This window comes from Garra rufa, chromosome 14 (assembly GCF_049309525.1).
Source record: "Garra rufa chromosome 14, GarRuf1.0, whole genome shotgun sequence".
Lineage (NCBI taxonomy): Eukaryota > Metazoa > Chordata > Actinopteri > Cypriniformes > Cyprinidae > Garra > Garra rufa.
Genome location: NC_133374.1, coordinates 13,084,662 through 13,107,408, shown reverse-complemented (window position 1 = coordinate 13,107,408; position 22,747 = coordinate 13,084,662). Strand labels below are relative to the sequence as shown.

At 35.6% G+C, this 22,747-nt stretch overlaps 1 protein-coding gene across 2 annotated transcripts in view; it reads right to left on the bottom strand.

Annotated features, from left to right (window-relative positions):
• The window catches only part of nbeab (neurobeachin b), a 401,639-nt gene that overhangs the window by 257,663 nt on the left and 121,229 nt on the right, over positions 1 to 22,747 (bottom strand). Inside the window, exons 14-25 of one of the 2 annotated variants that reach the window (XM_073817485.1) lie at positions 18,118 to 18,197; positions 15,052 to 15,114; positions 11,856 to 11,953; positions 11,286 to 11,378; positions 9,318 to 9,426; positions 7,699 to 7,780; positions 7,322 to 7,445; positions 5,543 to 5,735; positions 3,437 to 4,405; positions 1,467 to 1,684; positions 798 to 951; positions 134 to 142 (exon numbers count right to left, since the gene is read on the bottom strand). In XM_073817485.1, the coding sequence (XP_073673586.1) occupies positions 134 to 142; positions 798 to 951; positions 1,467 to 1,684; positions 3,437 to 4,405; positions 5,543 to 5,735; positions 7,322 to 7,445; positions 7,699 to 7,780; positions 9,318 to 9,426; positions 11,286 to 11,378; positions 11,856 to 11,953; positions 15,052 to 15,114; positions 18,118 to 18,197 (2,192 nt within the window). The remainder of the gene's footprint in view (positions 1 to 133; positions 143 to 797; positions 952 to 1,466; positions 1,685 to 3,436; positions 4,406 to 5,542; positions 5,736 to 7,321; positions 7,446 to 7,698; positions 7,781 to 9,317; positions 9,427 to 11,285; positions 11,379 to 11,855; positions 11,954 to 15,051; positions 15,115 to 18,117; positions 18,198 to 22,747) is intronic. The other variant, XM_073817484.1, reaches the window with a different exon arrangement.

The window sequence follows — 22,747 nt, the reverse complement described above, 5'->3', positions numbered from 1 at the left end:
ATTTTAATTCATGTTTTGAAGACCAACTAAGGTCTTATAGATTTGGAACGCCATGAGGGTGAGTAATTAATGACAGAATTGTAATTTTGAGTGAACTATACCTTTAAATAAAAATGAGAGTTTTTAGACATACCCTAACTGTCTTGAACCGTAAAAACAGAGTTCATGCAGACATAGACAAGACAAGCTAGGGGTTAAAAAGTATTAAAAAATGTCAGTTTGTTTAGAAAATGACCGATCGTTTCACTAGATAAGACCCTTCTTCCTCGGCTGGGATTGTTAAGAGGCCTTTGCAGCTGCATTTTGGAGGTTCAAACTTGGGAGCACCATTGAAGTCCATTATTCTGGAGAGAAACATAATTTCGTATCGACTGAAGAAAGAAAGACATGAACATCTTGGATGACAAGGGGGTGAGTAAATAATCTGTAAATTTTTGTTCTAGTGAACTACCCCTTTAATTCATGTTTTGAAGGCCAACGAAGGTCTTATAGAATTTTTGAGTGAAGTATACCTTTAAGGGCTATAAGAAAGTATGACATCCATGAGTGAGAGAAAATGGAAGTGAACCACAAAACATTTCTAATCTACTAATGTCTTGGTTGGTACTAACCTTGGTATTCTTTGCATAAACAAATAAATAAATAAAGTGAAAGAGAAAACGTTAAATCACACTCAACAGTAAAGTATATTCATAAAAGAAGGTAACATGAGATCTAAGGCATTCTGAAGAGCTTGGCTTGCAGTGATCCATGATGACCACTGGATGGAAGTATTGTCAAATCTCTGGCACACTCACCGAGGGCGAGGTAGCAGCGGACAGCAGGGGAAGGATTCCTCCACAGGCGATGATGATGTTATCCACCATCTGTGAGATCAGGTGAATGGTGTTGTGTACAAAGATTATGTTCTCATTGCTGTTGACGAAGTCCATAATGGATTTTGTCGAATGACTGAGGGGAAAGAGTAAGAAAGAGAATTCTAACTCCATCAGAATAAGACAGTATACATTTCCTGACACAAAACTGCAAGTGACAGAATTACAGTCTGTTCCATCCACCTTTTTCTGGCATCTGGCTTCCGGTCTCATCTACATCCAGCTATTTTTAGCTATACAAAACAGCTTGTTTTGCTGCTTGATATTGCTAATTGGTGTGTCTTACCATATTATTTTAATGTACTATCTCCATTATAAACACACTGGTTTGTAGTGCAAACAGTTTTACCTGTTTAATGCACTTTGTTATTATTCTCTTTATTTCCCTACAGTGGCTAATGAACCAGAAGTCTCACCCATAGGCTTACTTCTGTTAAAGAATAAGGTGGATACAAAACAAATTTCTACTAAAAAAAAAAAAACAACAGGAAACAGCATTCGAAAATTAGATTGCACTAGGATCTTGTTTTTGTTTGTATCAAATTAAATATGACGTCTAGTCCACAGCCAGAGTAAATTGTAGCCACTGACCTTCTCCAAATGTGTACGTCTGCTTCTAGAGCAAAGAGCAGATCTGTAAGTAAGCGTTGGTGCATCGGGGACCACTTGAACTCTGGGATACGGAACATGGTGGTGCGGGGACCAGGACTGAACTGTCGACGCTGCTCTTCTGTCATCGGCATGCCTCTGAAACCCAGATCCACTCGTAGATCTCTATCCAGATGACTGGAAGAACGACCGTGCAAGCTCTGAAAGCAAAGAAATGTTTTTAATACCCAGAGCTGGTGTATATGCCATTGGCAGTTTTCGACAGGTGTGATGAAGCGTTTGTGTAAAATTTGCAGTTCTTTCTCAGGGCATGGTGGTGATATTGTGTTTGTCCTTGCAAAAAGAAGCTCTACAAAAAACCTTCATGCTGGGAACATCTTTAAAGACCGATATTTTCTTAAAAGCCAGCTGTAAGTTGAAGGTATGACATTTCTTGAGGCAAGTTTTTTTTTTGTTTCAAGCTGGTTTTGCCAAGCTGCAGACTGCATCTTCCTCTAGGGTCCTCGATATATCACACAACACCTCAGAAGCAGGTTTGGCAGGCATAAAAATAGCAAAGAATGAACCTTTTCTCTTTTTTTTAAACAAATTCTGTCCTTCAAACTACATAAAATCTCAATATCATCAAATTTTTGTGAAATACTGCAATGACATACATTTCAACGAGTCAGCTATGGAATTAAGCTATTTTAATTGAAAGGCTAAACAATGTTCTCAGGAATTTTTCATAAAGGTAAGGTCAATTTATTACAATTTAACTTGGCTGAAACAATGGTTTTATTTTTAATGTTAACCTTTTTTAATTAATTATTTTCACAGTTATTTTACTGGTTAAAACTTGCTAAAATGCCTGTAAAAAAAAACAATCAAACAGGATAAATAATTTGCATATTAATAAGAAATATATAAAGAATATATTAAATCTAGACATTTTGCAATGAAACAGAATTTGCATCTAAAATTAAATAAGTGTCACAACTCCATTCTCTACCATTCTCTGATACTAACCAAGGATATGTTTTGTTTAATTTACATATAAAAAAAATAATACAGGTAATTTGCCACAGAAATATGATGTTTATGACTGTTATAGCGCCAACAGCAGTGATTGAAAGCAGTGGCTCTAGAGGCAAAGTTGTTGAGAACAAGGAGGTCTATCGTATGATATTAATATTGTGGGTTTGTGTGAAAAACCATGCAATATATAATAGTTTACACCCTTAAAAAAATTCTCACAGACCTTTAAGGCTGTGAGTCAAACAGGCCCACTGAGTTTTGTTCCGATCGACATCCACTGACCTTGTCTAACAGGTGCTCAATTTCATCAGCTTATGGCAGCCATGTTTGAGATACACAAATGTCCTTGTAGCTTGTGGTGATTTGAATCAAGACCGTGCATAGCGATTTTCACATTGATGGGACAAACGGCTATGTAGTTATGGTCATTTTTATGTTTTTTTCCCTTTTATAGCTTCATCAAGTGGCCAAGTTCCACAACTTTTTTTCATGTGACCTCCGATTCAGCACTTACATACACGTTGTCAATTTGGCGGAGATACCTCATTCCATTCAAAACTAGGACTAGTTCGTAAAAGCAGGTTTTTCAAAAAATGCAAAATACCCCAATATTTTAATCTGAGGCATGCAGCATTTGTCCGGCATGAGCCAATGATTTCAATGACATAGGACACTTGAACCTGCAAGGAACGGTTAAGGAGATATATGCAATTTCTGACTTTTGAGCACTGTAGCGCCCCCGTCAGGCTGATTGGGGCAAGCCTCAGTGACATTGTAGATGGTGAGAGTACTACCATCCCTCCAAGTTTCAAGTCTCCACATCTTACGGTTTGGTCTGCCCAATCATTTTTAGGTGGAGATTGCTGATCTTTGGCCATTCTAACAATTACAACAGGGTTTCAGTGCTATGTGCTTGAACCAACACCTATAGTTACCTGTGTTGTAGTAGTAGTCTGAATCTTCTTTACGTCTTTATCTTTGCCATCATCTGATTTCTCTGTGTCTGATGTAGTGCTAGTAACATCTGCAGTGCTCTTTACCCCAGAAACCCCTGGCTCCAGATCAACTGCCACTGTCTCTATCTGTCCCGGGCATTTAGACAGACTTTCCCCTTCAGAGAGGCTAAAACCACTCAGAGAAGACTGCATCTTAAAGCCATCATCCTCCAAAGTCATTGAGTTGGCATCCAACTCTTTCGAGCTCTTCGTCATGAGAGCCAAAAGCCCCAAGTCTGCACTAGAGCTGGTATGGACCTGAGGTTCCACTCCTGAGAGCGGAAGAGGTTCAGATGGTCCCATTTCAGGAAGGAGGTTTTCTCCCGAGCTGGTCGCCATCGTGCCAAAGAGGAAGGTGTTGTTGCTGGGAATGGCATCTTTTTCATCAGCCAGGGTGATGAGAGGACCTGATCTTTTGTCTTCTATGGGGGTTTTGGGAACCAGAACGCTGTTCACACTGCTGTTTAGCTTCTCCACTGCAGCCGAGTAGACGTTATCCAGAAGAGAGTCCACTTCCACCAAGCCTCCATTTTCTGTGACAGGCAGGAGGTCCATGTCGTCCATCTTCACCTCTGTGGCCTCAACCTTCTCAGCTTTGATATCTACAAGCAGGTCATGAACTTCCACATGGACACCTGAAGCTGGGTTCTCCTCATCCAAGCATTTAGTTTCAGACAAGAGGTTCCGTCCAGAATCAGTCGTCTCTGGTTCATCCGCTTCACTCTCAGGAGTCTGTGTTTGGGAATCCGGGTCCAGCTCCAGAGTGCCTTTGATGGCCGAAGCCTGGGCTGAAAGCCCCGATATGGTGCTGACAAGCCCCTTCTTCCCTTTCTTAATGTTCTCCTCTTCCTGTCGCTGGTACTCCTCATACATTTTAGCTAAATATTCCTTGTGAGCTTCATATGTCACCTGCCAAACAAAGAGTTGTGAGAAGTTTAGGCTTTTAAAATGTAAACTTCCTGAAAAAATGAGAATGAAAAAATTATCTATCTATCTATCTATCTATCTATCTATCTATCTATCTATCTATCTATCTATCTATCTATCTATCTATCTATCTATCTATCTATCTATCTATCTATCTATCTATCTACTGTATCCATCCATCCGAGTCTGTCTATCCATCCGTGTGTACAGTATCTATTTATCTATCCATCCGAGTCTATCTATCCATTCGAGTCTATCCATCTATCCAAATTTATCTATCCATCCGAGTTTATCCATCTGAGTCTATTCATCTATTCAAGTCTATCTATCCAAATTTATCTATCCATCCGAGTTTATCCATCTGAGTCTATTCATCTATTCAAGTCTATCTATCCAAATTTATCTATCCATCCGAGTCTATCTATTTATCCATCTATCCAAGTCTATCCATCTATCCAGCCGAGTCTATCTATCCATCCATCCATCCATCCATCCATCCGAGTCTATCTATTCATCCATTCATCCGAGTCTATCTATTCATCTGAGTCTATTCATCCATCTTTTTGAGTTTATCTATACATCCGAGTCTATCTATCCATTCAAGTCTATCTATCCATCCATCCATCCATCCATCTATCCGAGTCTATCTATTCATCCATGCGAGCTTATCTATCCATCCATTTATCAAAGGCTATCTATCCATCCATCCATCTGAGTCTATCTATCCATCCAGTCGAGCCTATCTATTCATCCATTCATCTGAGTTTATCCATCTGTCTATATCCATCCTATCTATCTATCTATCTATCTATCTATCTATCTATCTATCTATCTATCTATCTATCTATCTATCTATCTATCTGTAAATCTGCCTTTACTAATGTTGCTATTTTAAATTTACAGATATATAGAATTTGAATATGACTTTTGCTGTGTATTTTATTTCTACTTCTTTAGATTCACATTTGAACTGCATTTTGAAGCCCACTGTACTGTTCATCTGAATAAGTATATTTTCCATCCCTGCTTTCAAGATATCCACATCAGTACTGGCCAATAAAAAAACTCACAAGATCTACCACTACACTGTTGTTCAGCTAAAGAAAACTATTTATTTACTTTGGAGTGGGCTATGGAGAGTGTGTCCACCCACACACGCCAGCCGCCCCACTCATGCTTGATGGCGTGGTAGAGAAGAATCCGGAAGATGTTGTAAACCATCTCAGTGATCTTCTGCTCCTCTGAGTTCTTTGGGTTAATGTAGCCGAGAGAGAACATCCAATCCTGCCAAACGGAACACTGCAGCAGACACCTGTCACACAGAAAATGAGATGGATTAAGCTTGCGGCAGTCGCTCGTGTTAAATCCTCCCTCTCCTCCGCAAACATCTTTCTTAACATCCTCAAACGACACTCAAAGATGGAACCTAATTCACAAACCGACAACTTACACAAAGCAATTTCAGCCCCAACCTCCATTAAACTTCAGATCTGCGAGGTAACGCTAAGAATGACTGGCAGGTATTTGAATAACACCTGAAGCACTTTGTGTTATTCACCATCATTTTTTTTCACAGTGCATTGTGGCATAATAAGTGGATCTTTGACTGAGGCAGAATGAATTAAGCTTGTTCCTTTTGCTGAAACACTCTGGGTTGTAAGATTGCAGTAAGGATGATTTAATTTCAAACCCATCCCTACTGGCTAGTAAGCGCTGCTAAAGCTACGACATATAAACCATCGTTACAGGATTAGTTCACCATGAAATGAAAATCGGCATAATTTACTCACCTAACTTTCCTTCTTTCGTGCAACACAAAAGGAACATTTTTGAAGAACTGAATTGGTCTCTTTACAATGAAAAATTAATAGGGACTTCAAGGCTTTCAAGGGACTCCAATAAAAGTGGTCCAAAATAAATCTGTGTTATATTCAAAGTCTTCCAAAGGCCCACAATCAATTCGTGTGAGGAATAAACCAAAATTTAATTGACTATCTACAGTAAACCTTGACATCTGCACTAGTTCATGAGCAAAGTACCAATGTCCACCTATTTAGGCTTAAAGGTTAAAGATTTGTCTAAGAACTGGACTAATTCTCATTCTTGACTCAATGACTCAATGATCTTTTGCTGAATTAACTCACTGAAATGGAAGATTATGAGTGGAAAACAACTTACTTAGAGATTTTCCTCACACAAATCTATTGTATGGCTTTAGAAGAGCTGTGTGAAACACTTTTACGGTGCTTCTGCATCCTTTTTGAAGCTCAAAAGCCTTGTTCCCTATTCACTGTAATTGCACGGAGAACAGTGCAGCACAGTCTTCATAATAATTTCTTTAGCATTTCACAGAAGAAAGAAACCCGACATGAGGATGAGTAAATAATGACACAATTTTCATTTCATTAATAGCCAAGTCTGGTCTAGTTACCAGCCACTGTTTACAGATGTTTTAAGAAAGCACTTTGGAAACATAATGACTTCATCTAGTCTAAAAAGCTTCTTCCTTTCAGTTCTGAGTGGCTCACTGTAGAACTTAATGATGGAGATGATGAAACGTAATAATAACAGCCAATTGAGATTTCAGCACACACTGGGCGGCTGATTGACTGCCAGACTTGTGACGGCACAGAGGAGCGGGCTTTGGAGAGAAGAAAAGGAAAACCAACAGCCATAGGACAGCAGCGAAATTGGTGTGGACTCAAATGTGTCACTGAAACATCTGCTACGAGAGAAACACGGCGAGAATCCGAGGATTATTAAGCGTCACGGGGGCGCCCATTAAACACAACAACAAGGGAGAACGTCACTCTTTTTTCCCGCTTTCTTTTCTGATCCGTTCACCAGGCGGTTAATTGCTGTCATGGGGGATGGGGTGCAAAAGGAAGAGACCCTCACCGTCTGTTCTCACGGCTGTTACTGAAGAGCTTGATCATGTCAGACAGGAAGAGACGCCGCACCTCCATCAGGTCGGCGCTTGGCGTGGAGTTCTTCAACAGTGTGGCTACCACCTTTAGAATCACTGAGAACAACCAATAGAAGAAAATGCGTTAATCACTCAGCCAATCAAAGTACAGTTTGATTGGCAGGGATTTGGACCAATGAGCATGCGGTTGCACTAACTGACATAAATGAAACGGGCATCTCTGGCTAAAGTCTCTGTGCAGAAGCAGACGTTTAATCATTCGCTAGTAAACTTTTAACTTCCACAGATGACAGTGAGTGTATTAGCACCAGGCCACAAATAAAATAAATGAGCTGACAGAAAGAATTACTTGGGTTCTGGATCTTCACAGTAGAGTCGGGCTCAGCATGTGGCTTGTGGACGACCTGTGTGCAAACCTGCTCTGTCAAAATCTAGACAGGAAACGGATCAGATGAGACCCACGAATGCATGGAAACAAGTATATATATGGCATAAATCATCATGAAATTTAATTAATATGAAACACTGCAGGATTAGATTAAACATCAATTATGATGATGGCTTAAAATCTGCAGTCTACTCTAATATTTTGCATAGTGGAAATATAATGGAACTGAGTAAATAGTAAAAAGTAACTAAATTGAGTCTGGCAGTTAACTACTTTCTAGAAACAGTGTGTTTTTACATGTTGCAAAAATTAAAGAAACAACCAAGTTATTTATAAAGTTACATAACATATTGTACAATGTATATAACATAATGTTAATGGCATTGAGGAAACAAAAAACAAATCTGAATATAGAAATGTAAACTGTGAATATATAGTTGTAAGACTAATTATACAGAAGTAAATCAGAATATATGGTTTTAAATCAGAATATATAAATGTAAATCAGAATATATAGTTGCAAGACTATATATACAGAAGTAAATTAGAATATATATTTATAAAACACAATATATAAATGTAAATCAGAATATGCAGTTATAAGACTGAATATGTGCAAGTAAATCAGAATATTTATTTATAAATTAGAACATATAAATGTAAATAAGAATATAAATAAAAATCTTAATATATAAATGTAAATCATTAATAGTAGTTATATAGTTAGAAATCTGAATATATAAATGTAAATCAGAATATATAAATGTAAACTGTGAATATATAGTTGTAAGACTATATATACAGAACTAAATCAGAATATACGTTATGTAAATTATACTATATATACATATGTAAATTATAACTCTTTCCTGTTTGACACTTTTTAGGTTTTGTACACTTTTAAAAAATGTTGGGTAAAATATGGACAAACCCAGCAGTTGGGTTAAATGTTTAGCCCAATCTTCTGGGTAGTTTTATTTAACTCATAGTTAAACCAATTTAAACTATGAACCCAAAATGTGTCGTAATTTCAAAAGATGAACATTTATTAATTTATTAATTACAATCAGCGTCAGGGGTTTGGTGTTGTGGACTTTCCTACTGGTGCTGGGATGTGAGGGAGGCGGAGCGAAAGTCCACAACACCAAACCCCTGACGCTGATTGGTTGGAACACTGTTTGTTTTTCTGTGGAATGGTTGGTAGTGCCGATTGTTTTTTTTGGCATATCTCGAACCCTAGGCTGACCAGAGAGACGCGTTTTTTTCACAGACAATTTATGGGGCAGGCAGCGAGCGGATCGTGATAAAAGGTCAGGTGAATTTGACACTTTTTGTTTCAGGCTAGAAATCGCTGATACAACCTTTAAGCAACAGTTGACTTAAATAAAACTACCCAAAGGTTTGTGGTAAATATTTAACCCAAACACTAGGTCAAAACAACCCAATTGCTGAGTTTGTCCATACTTCATCCAGTGCTGGGATATTTTAAACTCAGCATTTTTAGAGTGGAGATTTTTTATATTAACCTGAATATTTCTGCACTACTGCAATACTATACAGAAATAACCACTTTCTATTACCTCATATAATGTGTTGTATGTAGTTATCGACAGTGTGTTGGAGTGCAGCATGAGTCGTTCCCCAAGAAGTGTGAAGAGGCTGTTTGTGTGCATTATTTCCACCTTCCTCCTGGGAAAAACCACACACACATAGAAAACATACTGTAGTTAGAATGCAAACTTTCATACACCTCACAGCTAACGTCAAGCTAGCAGGAACAGTCCTTGATGGCGACTGAGCTTGGCACCTTTTGCATGGTGTCAGGTACCTTCAGTTTTTCCCACAGAATAACGAAGCAGCCACCTCTGCGGTCTCGTACTGGGAGAGCTGTGACTTTCACAATCACATCATGCTGAGCTACTGTCAGGATGCTAAGCCTCCTAAATGCAGTCCTGCCCAACAGCAGGTACAGACAAATGGGGACTGTACAGTGAAATGACAACCAGAAAAGAGTATGTTTTAAAGTGCCTGTGAGCATGCACGATGGTAACCACTCAACGATGGATACGCTAATGATGACAAAAAGCAAATGTGGATTTTATGTGCACTCTAGGCTAACGGCAGTACAAGTCTGCAAATGTCAGTGCTCTAAAAACAGCTCAGATGGCCTTTAATTTTTTTTAAGCGTTCATTTAAGGGAAATGGCCTTACGCATACACTTACCCTCACACTAATGCACACACACATATATATATATATATATTCAGATATACATACCAAGTAGGTTTGACAATATATAATGTGCAACGGTAGAAGCGTATCAAGCAAGAAAAAAAAGAAATGGTGGCGATGAATCTATTCTCATAGATTCATAAAATTAAGGTTGAACCATAGATGTCACATGGACTATTTTCATGATGTCCTTACTACCTTTCTGGGCCTTGAATGTGTCAGTTGCGTTGATGTTTACTCAAGGTCTGAAAGCACTTAGATTTCACCAAAAATATCTTAATTTGGGTTCTGAAGACGAACTAAGGTATTACAGTTTTTGGAACGACATTAGGATGAGTAATTAATGACAGAATTTTCATTTTCGGGTGATGTATTTAACAAATGTGTGCTTATCAGCTATTTGGCTTATTCAGTCAAAATCCAGAGTAAATAACAGTTTAGAGTTTAGAGTAAAGCTGTTTTTGCACTGATGCCAGACAAATTAATTTTTTATGAATAATGGTATCTTCTGGTGTGCATCCATCAAGTTTCAAATAATAAAAAGATTTTTAAAAAATCCATTACACATCATGATGATTAAATACACATTTAGTTACATTTTATATTTTTTATATTAAAATATGATTTTATTTTTCAACTCCAAAAAATAATAAAAATAGTTCATATTTGTAATTAATAAAAACAATAATTTAAAATAAACTTGTAGTCAAATGTTTGGAATAACTAAGAATAAAGAAGCAGAAAAAATGTTTTCAACATTGTTATGATAAGAGATGTTTCTTTTGCAGCAAATCAGCATATTAGAATGATTTCTGAAGGATCATGTGACACTGAAGACTCAGCTTTGCCATAACAGAAATTTTACATTTTAAAATGTATTCAAATAGAAAACACTTATTTTAAATAGCAATGATATTTTACAATATTGGTGTTTTTATTGTATTTTTAATCAAAATTGCAGCCTTACTGAGCACTGTGGATATCATCATTATTTATTACTAATTATTGTAAATAATTAAGTAATTAAAACTGCATATGTGTAGATATATAACCGCAAACATACACAGTCACACACTAGTTAGAAGAAGAGGCTTCTGGGTAAAGTATCTCACTATAGGTACCAAAAGCCCTGAAGCCATATAGAGACTACTTCAAACAGAAACTTTAAAATTTCATAAACACATTACTGATGGGTACTCTGTCCTTATGCAACCACAAATTTCACCTTGTCGGATACACTTGAGAAAAAAATAATGACTCTTGGAAGACTTTGTTTCGAAAATGTCTCTGGTAAAGAGAAAAATGGATGCACTCACTTGTGGCCTAAGTGTTTGAGGAAATATGCCAGAACTTTCAGAGCCTGAACTCGGATGCTTTCACTCTTGGAAGCCAGCAGTTTGTACACCACCCTGCAAAGAATTGAAATGAAATTAAAACTAAAAAGAGAAATATTCTAATTCACAAAGAACCAGTGAGAAAGTGTCAAACATCTTCTTTTTCAATTCACAAAAAAATTAGAAACTGCCAGACAATAATAAGTAATACTCGAGAGGAAATGGCATTGTGTAAAGCGCCATGAAGCTGTTCATCAAAGTCATATCAGTTATTTTGAGCCAAACCCAAAAACTTCGAAAAGCAAATAACTCTATCAAATCCATCTATATTTCATTAGCTTGACATGCAGGGTGTGAGCTTTATCCTGCTTGTCAGAAAAAAATAAATAAATATGAAAATATCATTGCAATTCCTATGTTGGGTCTTGTGAATAATTCATGATTGTATCATGTAGGCAAACTCCATCAGCGGAGACAAGATGAAATATAATGAAATTTGACTGTGTGTGTGTGTGTGTGTGTGTGTGTGTGTGGTGTGAACTTGGATCTTACCGGATGCCGTTCCTCTTGTCAAATGCAGGAATCATGGAGGCAGGGTGCTCAGACATGAGGGCCACCAGCAGCTGAAGAACATCATGGAGGTTTTCATCCTGAACAGAGTAAAACATATAAGCAATGAAAACCTTTAACATAGGTTTTAATGAAAACCTATGTTAAACTCTTGAAGTGAAGTGAAACATTTGGACAAGCTTTTAATCTAATGTGTACTAGAAAACCCATGAAAGATTTACGTTATTTTAAAAAATTCACACAATTAAAAAAAAAAACATATTTTGGACAATTGGGTGGCGCCATTATTTCAATGACGTCAAATGGTTGCAGTCGTTGAGCTACTGGTGCTACCTGTTGCTATTTTTACCACAAAACAACTCGGAATGCACAACTTAGAATATAAAATACTGATAAAATGCCACATTGCGTGGCTTTTGGTTGTAATTTTTTCAGTTGAAGGGCAACAAGAGAAGCGATGTAAGTCTTCACTGTTTTCCTAGCGATAAGAAGAGGAGAAAAGAATTGGAAGATGCCTGTGGACGAATAAAACTTCCGTCTTTGTTCTCTCCCTTCAGCCCTGATGCCTTTGCAGCTTTTTTGTAGACTACAGCTACTGACGGCGGAGACAAGAAACGCTAGATGCCATCCTGGCAGGGTTTGTACATGCCGACAGTTCATGACGGAAGTTTCTCAGCGTGGATTTCACTTGATATCGGGGGGCATTTAGACTTCTTGTGAGGAAAATTGATGGTATGTCATTTGGTTTAAGATTTGCTTATATCCATAACCACCTGCAAGCTTTTTCAGCAGCTGTGGTCATCGTATCAGTGTTTTATTTTCCGAGTTGTGTTTCAGTCAAAATAGCAACAGGTAGCGCCTGTAGCGTACTGAGTGCAACCATTTGACGTCACTGAAATAATGGCACCACCAATAGTCTAAAATATGTAGAAAACGATGTGGATTTAACGTGAATCTTTCATGGGTTTTCTACTACATACAGTGTTTATATTCACAAGTATTCACACCCCTTCATTTTTTTCACATTTTATGTTGCTGCCTTATGTTAAACTGCTTTAAATGATTTATTTCTATGTCAATCTACACTCCATACACTAAAATGGCAGAGCAAAAACAGGTTTCAACACCTTTGCAAATTTATATATATATAAAAAAACTTAAATGATTCCATTTCATAAGTATTCATCTATTCATCTATACCAGTGGTTCTCAATCCTGGTCCTGGAGGACCCCTGCTCTGCACATTTTGCATGTCTCTCTTATTTAACACACCTGATTGAGATCTTCAGCTTGTTAGTTCAGTTCATGGATCTCTACTAATGAGCTGATGATCTCAATCAGGTGTGTTAAATAAGGGAAACATGCAAAATGTGCAGAGCAGGGGTCCCCCAGGACCAGGATTGAGAACCACTGATCTATACCAGGGGTGCTCAATCCTGTTCCTGGAGATCTACCATCCTACAAAGTTCAGCTCCAACCCTCATTAAACACACCTGAACCAGCTAATTAATCTCATAGACTCATAGACAGCACTTGATAATTACAGACAGCTGTGTTGGAGCAGGGCTGGAACTAAAATCTGCAGGTAGGTAGATCTTTAGGAACAGGATTGAGCACCCCTGATCTATACTCTTTATCTAGGAGAGTTGAAATTTAGCTCAGGAGCTTTCTATCGCTTGTAAATGTTACTATACTTCGAGAAAAGTTAACCTGCGGAGGCCACACGTCTAAATGAAAAGTCTAACAGCTGAAAATGCATATCAGAGCAAAAAACCAAGCCCTGATGTAGAGCTCAGAAACAGGACTGCATCAAGCCACACATCTGGGAAAGAGTTCAGAAAAAAAGTTCTGCTGCATCAAAGGTTCATAGAAACATGTAGCCTCCATTATCCATAACGGAAGAAGTTTGAAACAATCACGACTAGAGTTGGCCTCCTGACCAAACTGAGCAATTGATGGAAAAGGGCCTTGGTTAGAGTGGTGACTAAATACCTGATGGTCACTCTAATTGAGCTCCATGATCATATGTGTAGATAGGAGAAACTTATAGAAGGACATATATTACTGCAACACTCTACCAATCCAGTCTTTATGGTAGTGTGGCCAAACTCAATCCTCTTCTCAGTGAAGACACATGAAAACCAACTTGGAATTTACAAAAAAAGCACGTAAAGGACTCTCAGACTATGAGTAACAAGATTCTCTGGTCTGATGAATTTCAATTCCAAGCATCATGTATAGAGGAAACCAGCCAATGCTCATCACCTAAAGAGTACCATCCCAAAAGTGAAGTGTGGTGGTAGCAGCCTCATGCTGTGGGGCTAAGGGCTAAAGGTCAGAGTAGAAGGAAAGCTCAATGCACCAAAATATAGAGATATCCTTAAAGAAAACCCAGTCCACAGCATTCAAAACCTCAGACTGGGCAGAAGGTTGACCTTCCAACATGACAATGACCCTAAGCACACAGCAAGTGTGGCTTGTAGACAACTCTGTAAATGTCCTGGAGTGGCCACAGCCTGGGCATGAACCCAATCAAATGTTTTTTGAGAAACCTGAAAATATCTGTTAGCTAACAGAGCTTGAGAGGTGAGGAGAAGATTGGCAGATAGTTGCCAAATGCTGATGTGCAAAGCTTATCGCATCATACCAAAAAGACTTAAGGCTGTAAAGGTGCTTCAGCCAACTACTGAGTTAAGGGTTTTAATACTTATGCAATGTACTTACTTCAGTTTTTTTTATTTGTAATAATTTTATGACAGTTCTGTTTTAACTCTGTCAATATGGTGTATGGATTGGAGATTGATCATGGGGGGAAAAAGTCATTCAATGCAGTTTAACATAAGGCAGCAACATAACAAAACGTGAATACTTTCGCAAAGCACTGTTTTGTGAAATTACTCAAAATGTGTTTATGTGACTTCTTTCCTCTTTCTCAGATAGGATATCACATGTAAGCCTGAAACTTGATCTTCTAAAATGTGTGTAGTCTAATACTATCATCTACAAAATTATTGAAGGTTGAGTGCAAAAGGAAGTCACTGAGTTGAAATTTTGACAGAATAATATCCCTAAGTGGCATAAAATTGGAAAACTTAAAAGAAACGGAATTCTTCTAAAACACATAGATGTCAGATTCAAAGAATCCACTAAGGGAAAACTGTAATTTGTAAAGACTCACCTCATGCATGGTCAGCAGGTAGTTGAGAATACTTTGAAGCTCATCTTCTTTAACGCCTCGGTCCTGATGAATAAAAAAAAAGACAACAAAATGCTGAGCAACACTACTTTTGCAATATGCTGTTGCTAAACACCTAACTGCGACTGCGATCAGCATGCTGACAGCCTATGAAATATAAATAGAAAGAAGGAGAAAACACACAAAATTACAATGAGTTCGATTTCATTGAGGCTGTTTGTGTTTGCTGAAATTACTGTTCACAGCGAATTTGGGTCCTGACTTTTACAAGCTGTCTCTTATTATTAGGAAAGCAGCGTGAACTGTCTGCTTGTAGCGGTGCTGATGAATGCACACGTTTCCCATTACTGCAAGAGCACAGGCAGCTTGAGAGCTAATTGTTGTTTGCTCGTGCCTTGGCCACCTGACAGATTACTTGATATGTTAGCACTGGTCTGAACAAGTGTACACTTCTTCCTACGGTCCTGTTAGAAAATTGTAAACAGCTGGGGCTGGTGAATGAGAATGAAAACCAGCCAAAGCAACAACAGCCCTAGAGCTGTAGTTCTCTATACTTTGATAAATCAACATGTGTGTATTTGTGACAGGCACATGATTAAAACTAAATTCACTGAAGGTATCATTCTGGTTAAAAGTTCCAGTATATAAATGTATAAATTTAAGGAAAAGTTTATATCTCAGGTCCTGTAACCTAGTCCCCATTTTTATTTTTTGATCATTTGTAATAACATTTTTGCCGTCACACGTTCATATAACAACACTTTGTAGAGTGACCAAAAAATAAAATAAAAAAATAATTTTTAATATTAATTAGCACTTCACCTTCTGAAATGTATTTCAACTACCTTACAAAAAATAAACAAGAATTACTAATTATTAATTATAATTAAAATACTTAGAAAACAACTGTTAAAACAAAATGTATTTTATTATATTTCTAATAATTAAGCACATCTTATTGAGCAAGACATCTCAACTCCCCTAATGTATTTAACAAAATTTTGCAAACAAAATGTACTAATTATTTATTGTAATTTTAAAAAATGTAAAAAAAAAAAATTATTAAAATGAAAAATTTTTTAACTAACTTAAACAAAAGTATGAATAATTATTAATTATAATTTGTTCAGCTCAATATAAAACTTTTTTTTATTTTTAATAAATACTTTATAAAACTATAATTAAAAAAAAGAAAATAATTGGTAAAACTAAAACTTTTATTTTGTAAAAAAAAAAAATAATTATATTGAGCAGGACATGTCAACTTCCCAAATGTATTTTACTAAAACTTTTTCAAACCAATATTAATAATTATTAATAGTAATTAAAATAATGAAAAATAACGATTAAAATAAAATTAGATATTGATTAATTAAAATACTTTTAAAAATAATTAAAATATAACTTTAATTTTATATATTATTTTTCATTTTTAATAATTTATATATTATATATTTTTTTTATATAATTATTTTATAAAATTATAAGAAAACAATTAGAAAATAATTATTAAAAATCAAATTTATAAAAAAGGAAAGAAACATGTCATATTGAGCAGGACATGTCAACTTCCTAAATGTATTTAACTGTTTTTGCCATTTTTTGTATTGTAATTTAAATAATTTAAATAATTAATAATTATTAAAATAAAATGAGATTTTATATTGAGCAGGACATGCCAACTTCCCAATTGTATTTTACCTATCTTACATAAAAAAAAAAAAAAAATTATAATTTTATCTTCCAAAAAGTATTTCAGCAAATTGTTTGCAAACAAAAATTAATAATTATTAATTGTAATTAAAATAATTAAAAATAATTAATAATTTAATATTATAATTATTTGTTCTGCTTAATAATTGTTTTTATATTTTTTATTTCTAATATTTTATAAAATTTAATAATTATTTTCTAATTTTTTTATTATAAATAAAATGTGACTTTTTTATATATAAAAAAAGTTTTACATTGAGCAGGAAATGTCACTTCCTGTCAACTTCCCAAATGTGTTTTAGCAAGACTTTTGCAAACAAAAATTACTTAATTAAAATTAAAATAATAAAAAAATAATTATTAAAATAAAATTTAAATAAATTATATAAAATAAATAAAATAAAAATAAAACATGCCAGCTTACTCATTCGTATACCCAGCTGTTTTTTTTTAACGTTTTTAACTGTTTTTTTTTAAAGAATAAAAAATAATTATTATTACTTGTTCTCTTTAATATAAACCTTTTCATTTTTATTTTAATAATTATTTTATTAAATTTTAATAAAACAATTAGAAAATTATATTATATAATATTATATTATATATAAAAAATAATTAAAAAAAGGATTTATATTGAGCAGGACATTTCAACTTCCAAAATATATGTGACCCTGGACCACAAAACCAGTCTTAAGTCGCTGGGGTATATTTGTAGCAATAGCCAAAAATACATTGTATGGGTCAAAATTTTTGATTTTTGTTTTATGCCAAAAATCATTAAGAAATTAAGTAAAGTTCATGTTCCATGAAGATTTTTTGTAAAATTCCTACTGTAAATATATCAAAATGTAATTTTTGATTTGTAATATGCATTGTTAAGAACCTAATTTGGACAATTTTAAAGGTGATTTTCTCAGTATTTTTGATTTTTTTGCATCCTCAGATTTCTGATTTCAAATAGATGTATCTCGGCCAAATATTGTCCTATCCTAACAAACCATACATCAATAGAAAGCTTATGTATTGAGCTTTCATATGATGTATAAATCTCAGTTTTGTCAAATTTAACCTTATGACTGGTTTTGTGGTCCAGGGTCACATATTTCAATATATACAATATATTGACAAGCATGGGTGCACATTTAGATATGTCTCTGATGTGGCTTAAGTATTTACTATGGTCTTGCTACACACCACAGTTAAACTATAGTTAGTATGCATTCAATGCTGGTAAGATTGAGGACAGATGTCATTATACTTGTATTTTTATTTGTGTGTATATGCTAAAAGAATCATTAAGTCACACAATATGTGAATACATGAAATGTGGCTCACCTTCAGTATGAGCTGTTTGAGAAACAGCAGCATGAAGGCTCTGAGGGAGCTGATCTCTTTCTGCGAGGGCCGAGGACCGTCTGCTAACACAAAGTCACAGAGGAACTGTTACAACAAACTGCACTACATCTTCAAAATGTCATGTTTAATGTTTCACAGATATTGGCATTAAATTCGTAGCAACAGTGTCAAAGAGTGTCTCGCTCTCAGCCAGCGGAGAGCCGCGACACGGACAGCAGTTTCTGGCAGCCGAGAAGAGCTTTACAGAGGTCAGAGTTCTCAGAAGAAAAGCCAAGCCCTTATTAACTCCAGACAGCTAGAGTTCAACAGGCCACGCTTCAAATCGGTAACATCTGTGATGGCGTCTCATCCTCCTAGAGCTCCTTCTGAGTAGAGTGTGCATGTGTGACAGCTTTTCATTTGCTGGTTTACTGCGAATGGCCTGAGTATTGATATAAAACGCAACACAAATTGATTAGCTGTCATATTCACACATTCATCTCAGGAGGTCTGATCACCACTAATCATTCGTTACTAGACTGTCTGAAATGATCTACTCCGCTTCATTTAAGATGTCTCTTTCCCTATTCATTTGACAGCAGAGACCAGCAATTTTTAGAAATGTGACATGTCTCTAAAGGTTTCATTCATCAAGAATTGGGAGGCATAATTTTAAGCAGCAAAAGCTGTTTTTCCATTTACCTGAAAATAAATGTAACATGTCCAGATGTTATTTCAAAATATATTTTTAAATAAATGGAGGCGGTTACTTATTTTTACTCAAATTCTGGTAAATTATTCAAATTTTTGTAAATATTTATTGAATATTCAGGCTAAATTAAACAATTCAAACTGTTATTAAATAAAAACATTAAATGCAAGATCTTTTGTTTTCACTCTATTTTTTCTACTTTTGACAAACATCTTGCTTTACATTTTCATATTCTGTCATAACCATTTTACAGTGTTTTACTTTTGTAAAAAAACATTAGTTGGCAACTATGTACAAGATAAATAAAATAAAATGTAAAATAAAATAAAACATAAAAAATAAAATAAGTAAAACAAATACATAAATAACTTATAGCACAGCAAATTTTAAACCAAACAAAATTTAAGTTTGAATACTTTTGTAAAAGAACTTTAGTTGACATGTATGTGCAAGATAAATAAAATAAAAATATAAAATAAAATAAATATAAAACATAAAATAAAAAATATAAAATAAAATAACTTACAGCACAGCATTTTTTAACCAAATTGTCAGTTTAAATACTTTTGTAAAAGAACTTTACAATAAAATAAAATATAAAAATTTTAATTAAATATAAAAAATATAAATTTTAATTAAAAAAAAAAAATTATAGCACCCAAAATTTCACCCCAATTTTTTTTTCAGTTTTTAATACTTTTGTAAAACAACTATAGCTAATACATATGTGAGGTAAATAAAATAAAATATTAAATATTAAATAAAATAACGTATATCACAGCAAATTTTCAACCAAACAAATTTACAGTTTAAACTATTTTGTAAAACAACTTTAGTTGACAAGTATGTGCATAATAAATTAGCAGGGCAGGGTCAATGCAGCTAGCTATCAGGAGATTTTGGAGCACTTCATGCTGAAAAGCTTTATGGAGATGAAGATTTCATTTTTCAGCACGACCTGGCACCTGCTCACAGTGCCAAAACCACTGGTAAATGGTTTACTGACCATGGTATTACTGTACTCAATTGGCCTGCCAACTCTCCTGACCTGAACCCCATAGAGAATCTGTGGGATATTGTGAATAGAAAGTTGAGAGACGCAAGACCCAACACTCTGGATGAGCTTAAAGCCGCTATCGAAGCATCCTGGGCCTCCATAACACCTCAGCAGTGCCACAGGCTGATTGCCTCCATGCCACGCCACATTGAAGCAGTCATTTCTGCAAAAGGATTCCCGACCAAGTATTGAGTGCATAACTGAACATAATTATTTGAAGGTTGACTTTTTTTGTATTAAAAACACTTTTCTTTTATTGGTCGGATGAAATATGCTAATTTTTTGAGATAGGAATTTTGGGTTTTCATGAGCTGTATGCCAAAATCATCAATATTAAAACTATAAAAGGCTAGAACTACTTTCAAATGTGTGTAATGAATCTAAAATATATGAAAGTCTAATGTTTATCAGTACATTACAGAAAACAATGAACTTTATCACAATATGCTAATTTTTTGAAAAGGACCTGTATACATTTGAGTAAGCTAATCAACTCACTAGTAAAGCGTTAATTAGCTCAGTTTACCAGTGTTCAGCGTTCAGCAAAAGCAGGTTTTAATTATCGCCACAATGCATCTTTCTGCACCGTCTTCAGTATTGACGAAAAACGTCAACAAACATTTTCATCAATCATTTTAAGAACCAAATTAGCATTGCTAATTTATTAAACAGATGATTTAGTTTAGTTTAAAGATCTGCAATTGATCACATTGTCTTCATCCTTCATCCAATGTGATTGTTTTTAAAGCAAGCACTTTTTAAAGTGAAATCATGGGATGTAACCTACCCGCTCAATATGTTGAGTGATTACAGTATCCTTTTTTCTCTACGTACTTCATCATTTGTCAGTCCCAAACTAATCTAAACAAAATAGATTGTTCCTAATCCCACATTAATCTGAGCATCCATTACTAAAACTAATATTAAACATCATTTCATTACTAAACACCAAAATCTGCTATCGGAGAGACTCTGGAGCAGACTGGTGCCAAGTTTATTTCCAAACTGAGCAAAACAAAAGGAAAAAAAAATATTTTTAATTAATCTCCTTGTCTACTGGATCTCATTAGAAGATCAAAGTCATGATTACAGCAAAACTAAACAGATCAATAGAATGACTGATATCTCTTTTACTTAATAACACTTCTTCCTGTACCATTTAATTGATTGCGAATATGAACACGCACTGCAAACGCTGTCTCTTATTTGCAAAGAGTAATGAATCTGGCATGGTGCCAAACAGATAATCAATGCATATGTACTCTCACATCCCCCCTACGCTGTGCACTGTCCTTAAGATCGGTCCAAACAGCAGTATATGTGAGAGCTTCATATCAAAATGGATCTGCAGGACATATACAGAAGTCAAATTAAAAACCATCCCTTCAAAGAGTGTAAATATTAATGCAGGCCAGAGTAAATATGCTGTAATTGGGATTGGAGTCATACTACGGCTTATCTTCTGAAGCCAGGAAAATGGGAAAACCAAGCCAAAAGGAGGAGAATTTATTCAGCCCCTGGAGTTTTACACAAAGCTTACACACAGCAGAACCAGACTTGGGTTTTGACCAGCTAAACACCAACAAAGGTGATTAACCATGTAAGCGCAAACTACAAAACACACTCTATGTGAGTACATGATGTAAATGCTATCCCAAACATGTCTGATTGCATTCATAATGCAATATAAATAATGTTTTATAATCCTAGGATTACCACAGAGGGCGCTTTAGTGTGCAAAACGAATCCGGTCATAAATATAGATATTCTGCCATGAAACTCTACATGACGTAGGCTAACAGGTTGTAACTGATTATATCATAGAGTTATGCGACCAGGCACAAGCTGATTATTTCATGTTGCATACGCAACCAATGAGCTTGCAGATTGCAGCTATTTAAACGGCTGGTAGCATTCACTTGGGCATTTCACAGCACGCTTTCAGAGTTCCTCTGAAATCCTCCACCTTCCCTAGCTCCACCTGTATAGATCTGCCACGAGTTATTTTATGCTATTTGTGCAGCAGCAGCATGTCTTAAATACTCATAGCACTATGCGTTGGCAGTAGCAAGCAGCAGCAGCAGCAATAATCTACAACTACAGCAATAACCAACAGCAGCAGTGTAGCAGATCTATTTTGTTAAGACCAAATACATTAACATTGAGTACGTTTACATGGACAACAATATTCCGATTTTAACGCGATTAAGACAATACTCTGATTAAGAAGCAACCATGTAAACTGATGTTTTTGATTAATTTAATCCGACTAAAGTCATAATCTGAGTAAACACAAATCGAATTAAGACAGGTGGAGTATTCCTATTTTAGTCGCATTATGGAAGACATGTACACACCTTAATCAGACTATTCCCCTTGTGTAGGACTTTTCGCCACATTTTGTGACAGGGTACACACTAATGCTGCGTTCCAGGCAGGTTTTTGAGTTCGTAAATCACTCAGGACTTTGTAGCGTTCCAGGCAAGTCACGCCAAGCATTTATTGTTTTTATAGTATAATAATTTGATTGCAACGTTATATTGTCCTAAACTCTTATTTTTTCACCGTGTGCCACTTGCATAAACACCGCACCCCTAGAGGCTTTATTGTTGTTTCTCGGGCTATGTCACGTCAGAACTCGGAACTGGGAGTACGTCGATCTAGTACGAGTTCACGGGTGGGAATTCACGGGTTTAACTGCCATTTCCAGTGCACTTTCACTGGTAGAAGTTTGGAAAAACACGGGTAACGGGTTGTCTGGAACGCGGCATAACGCTCTCTCAGTTGGTCGGTCTTTGGTTTCATTTTTATTTAGCCTATTTATTTTTTGCTACAACATGGGCTTAATCAATGCTCATTGC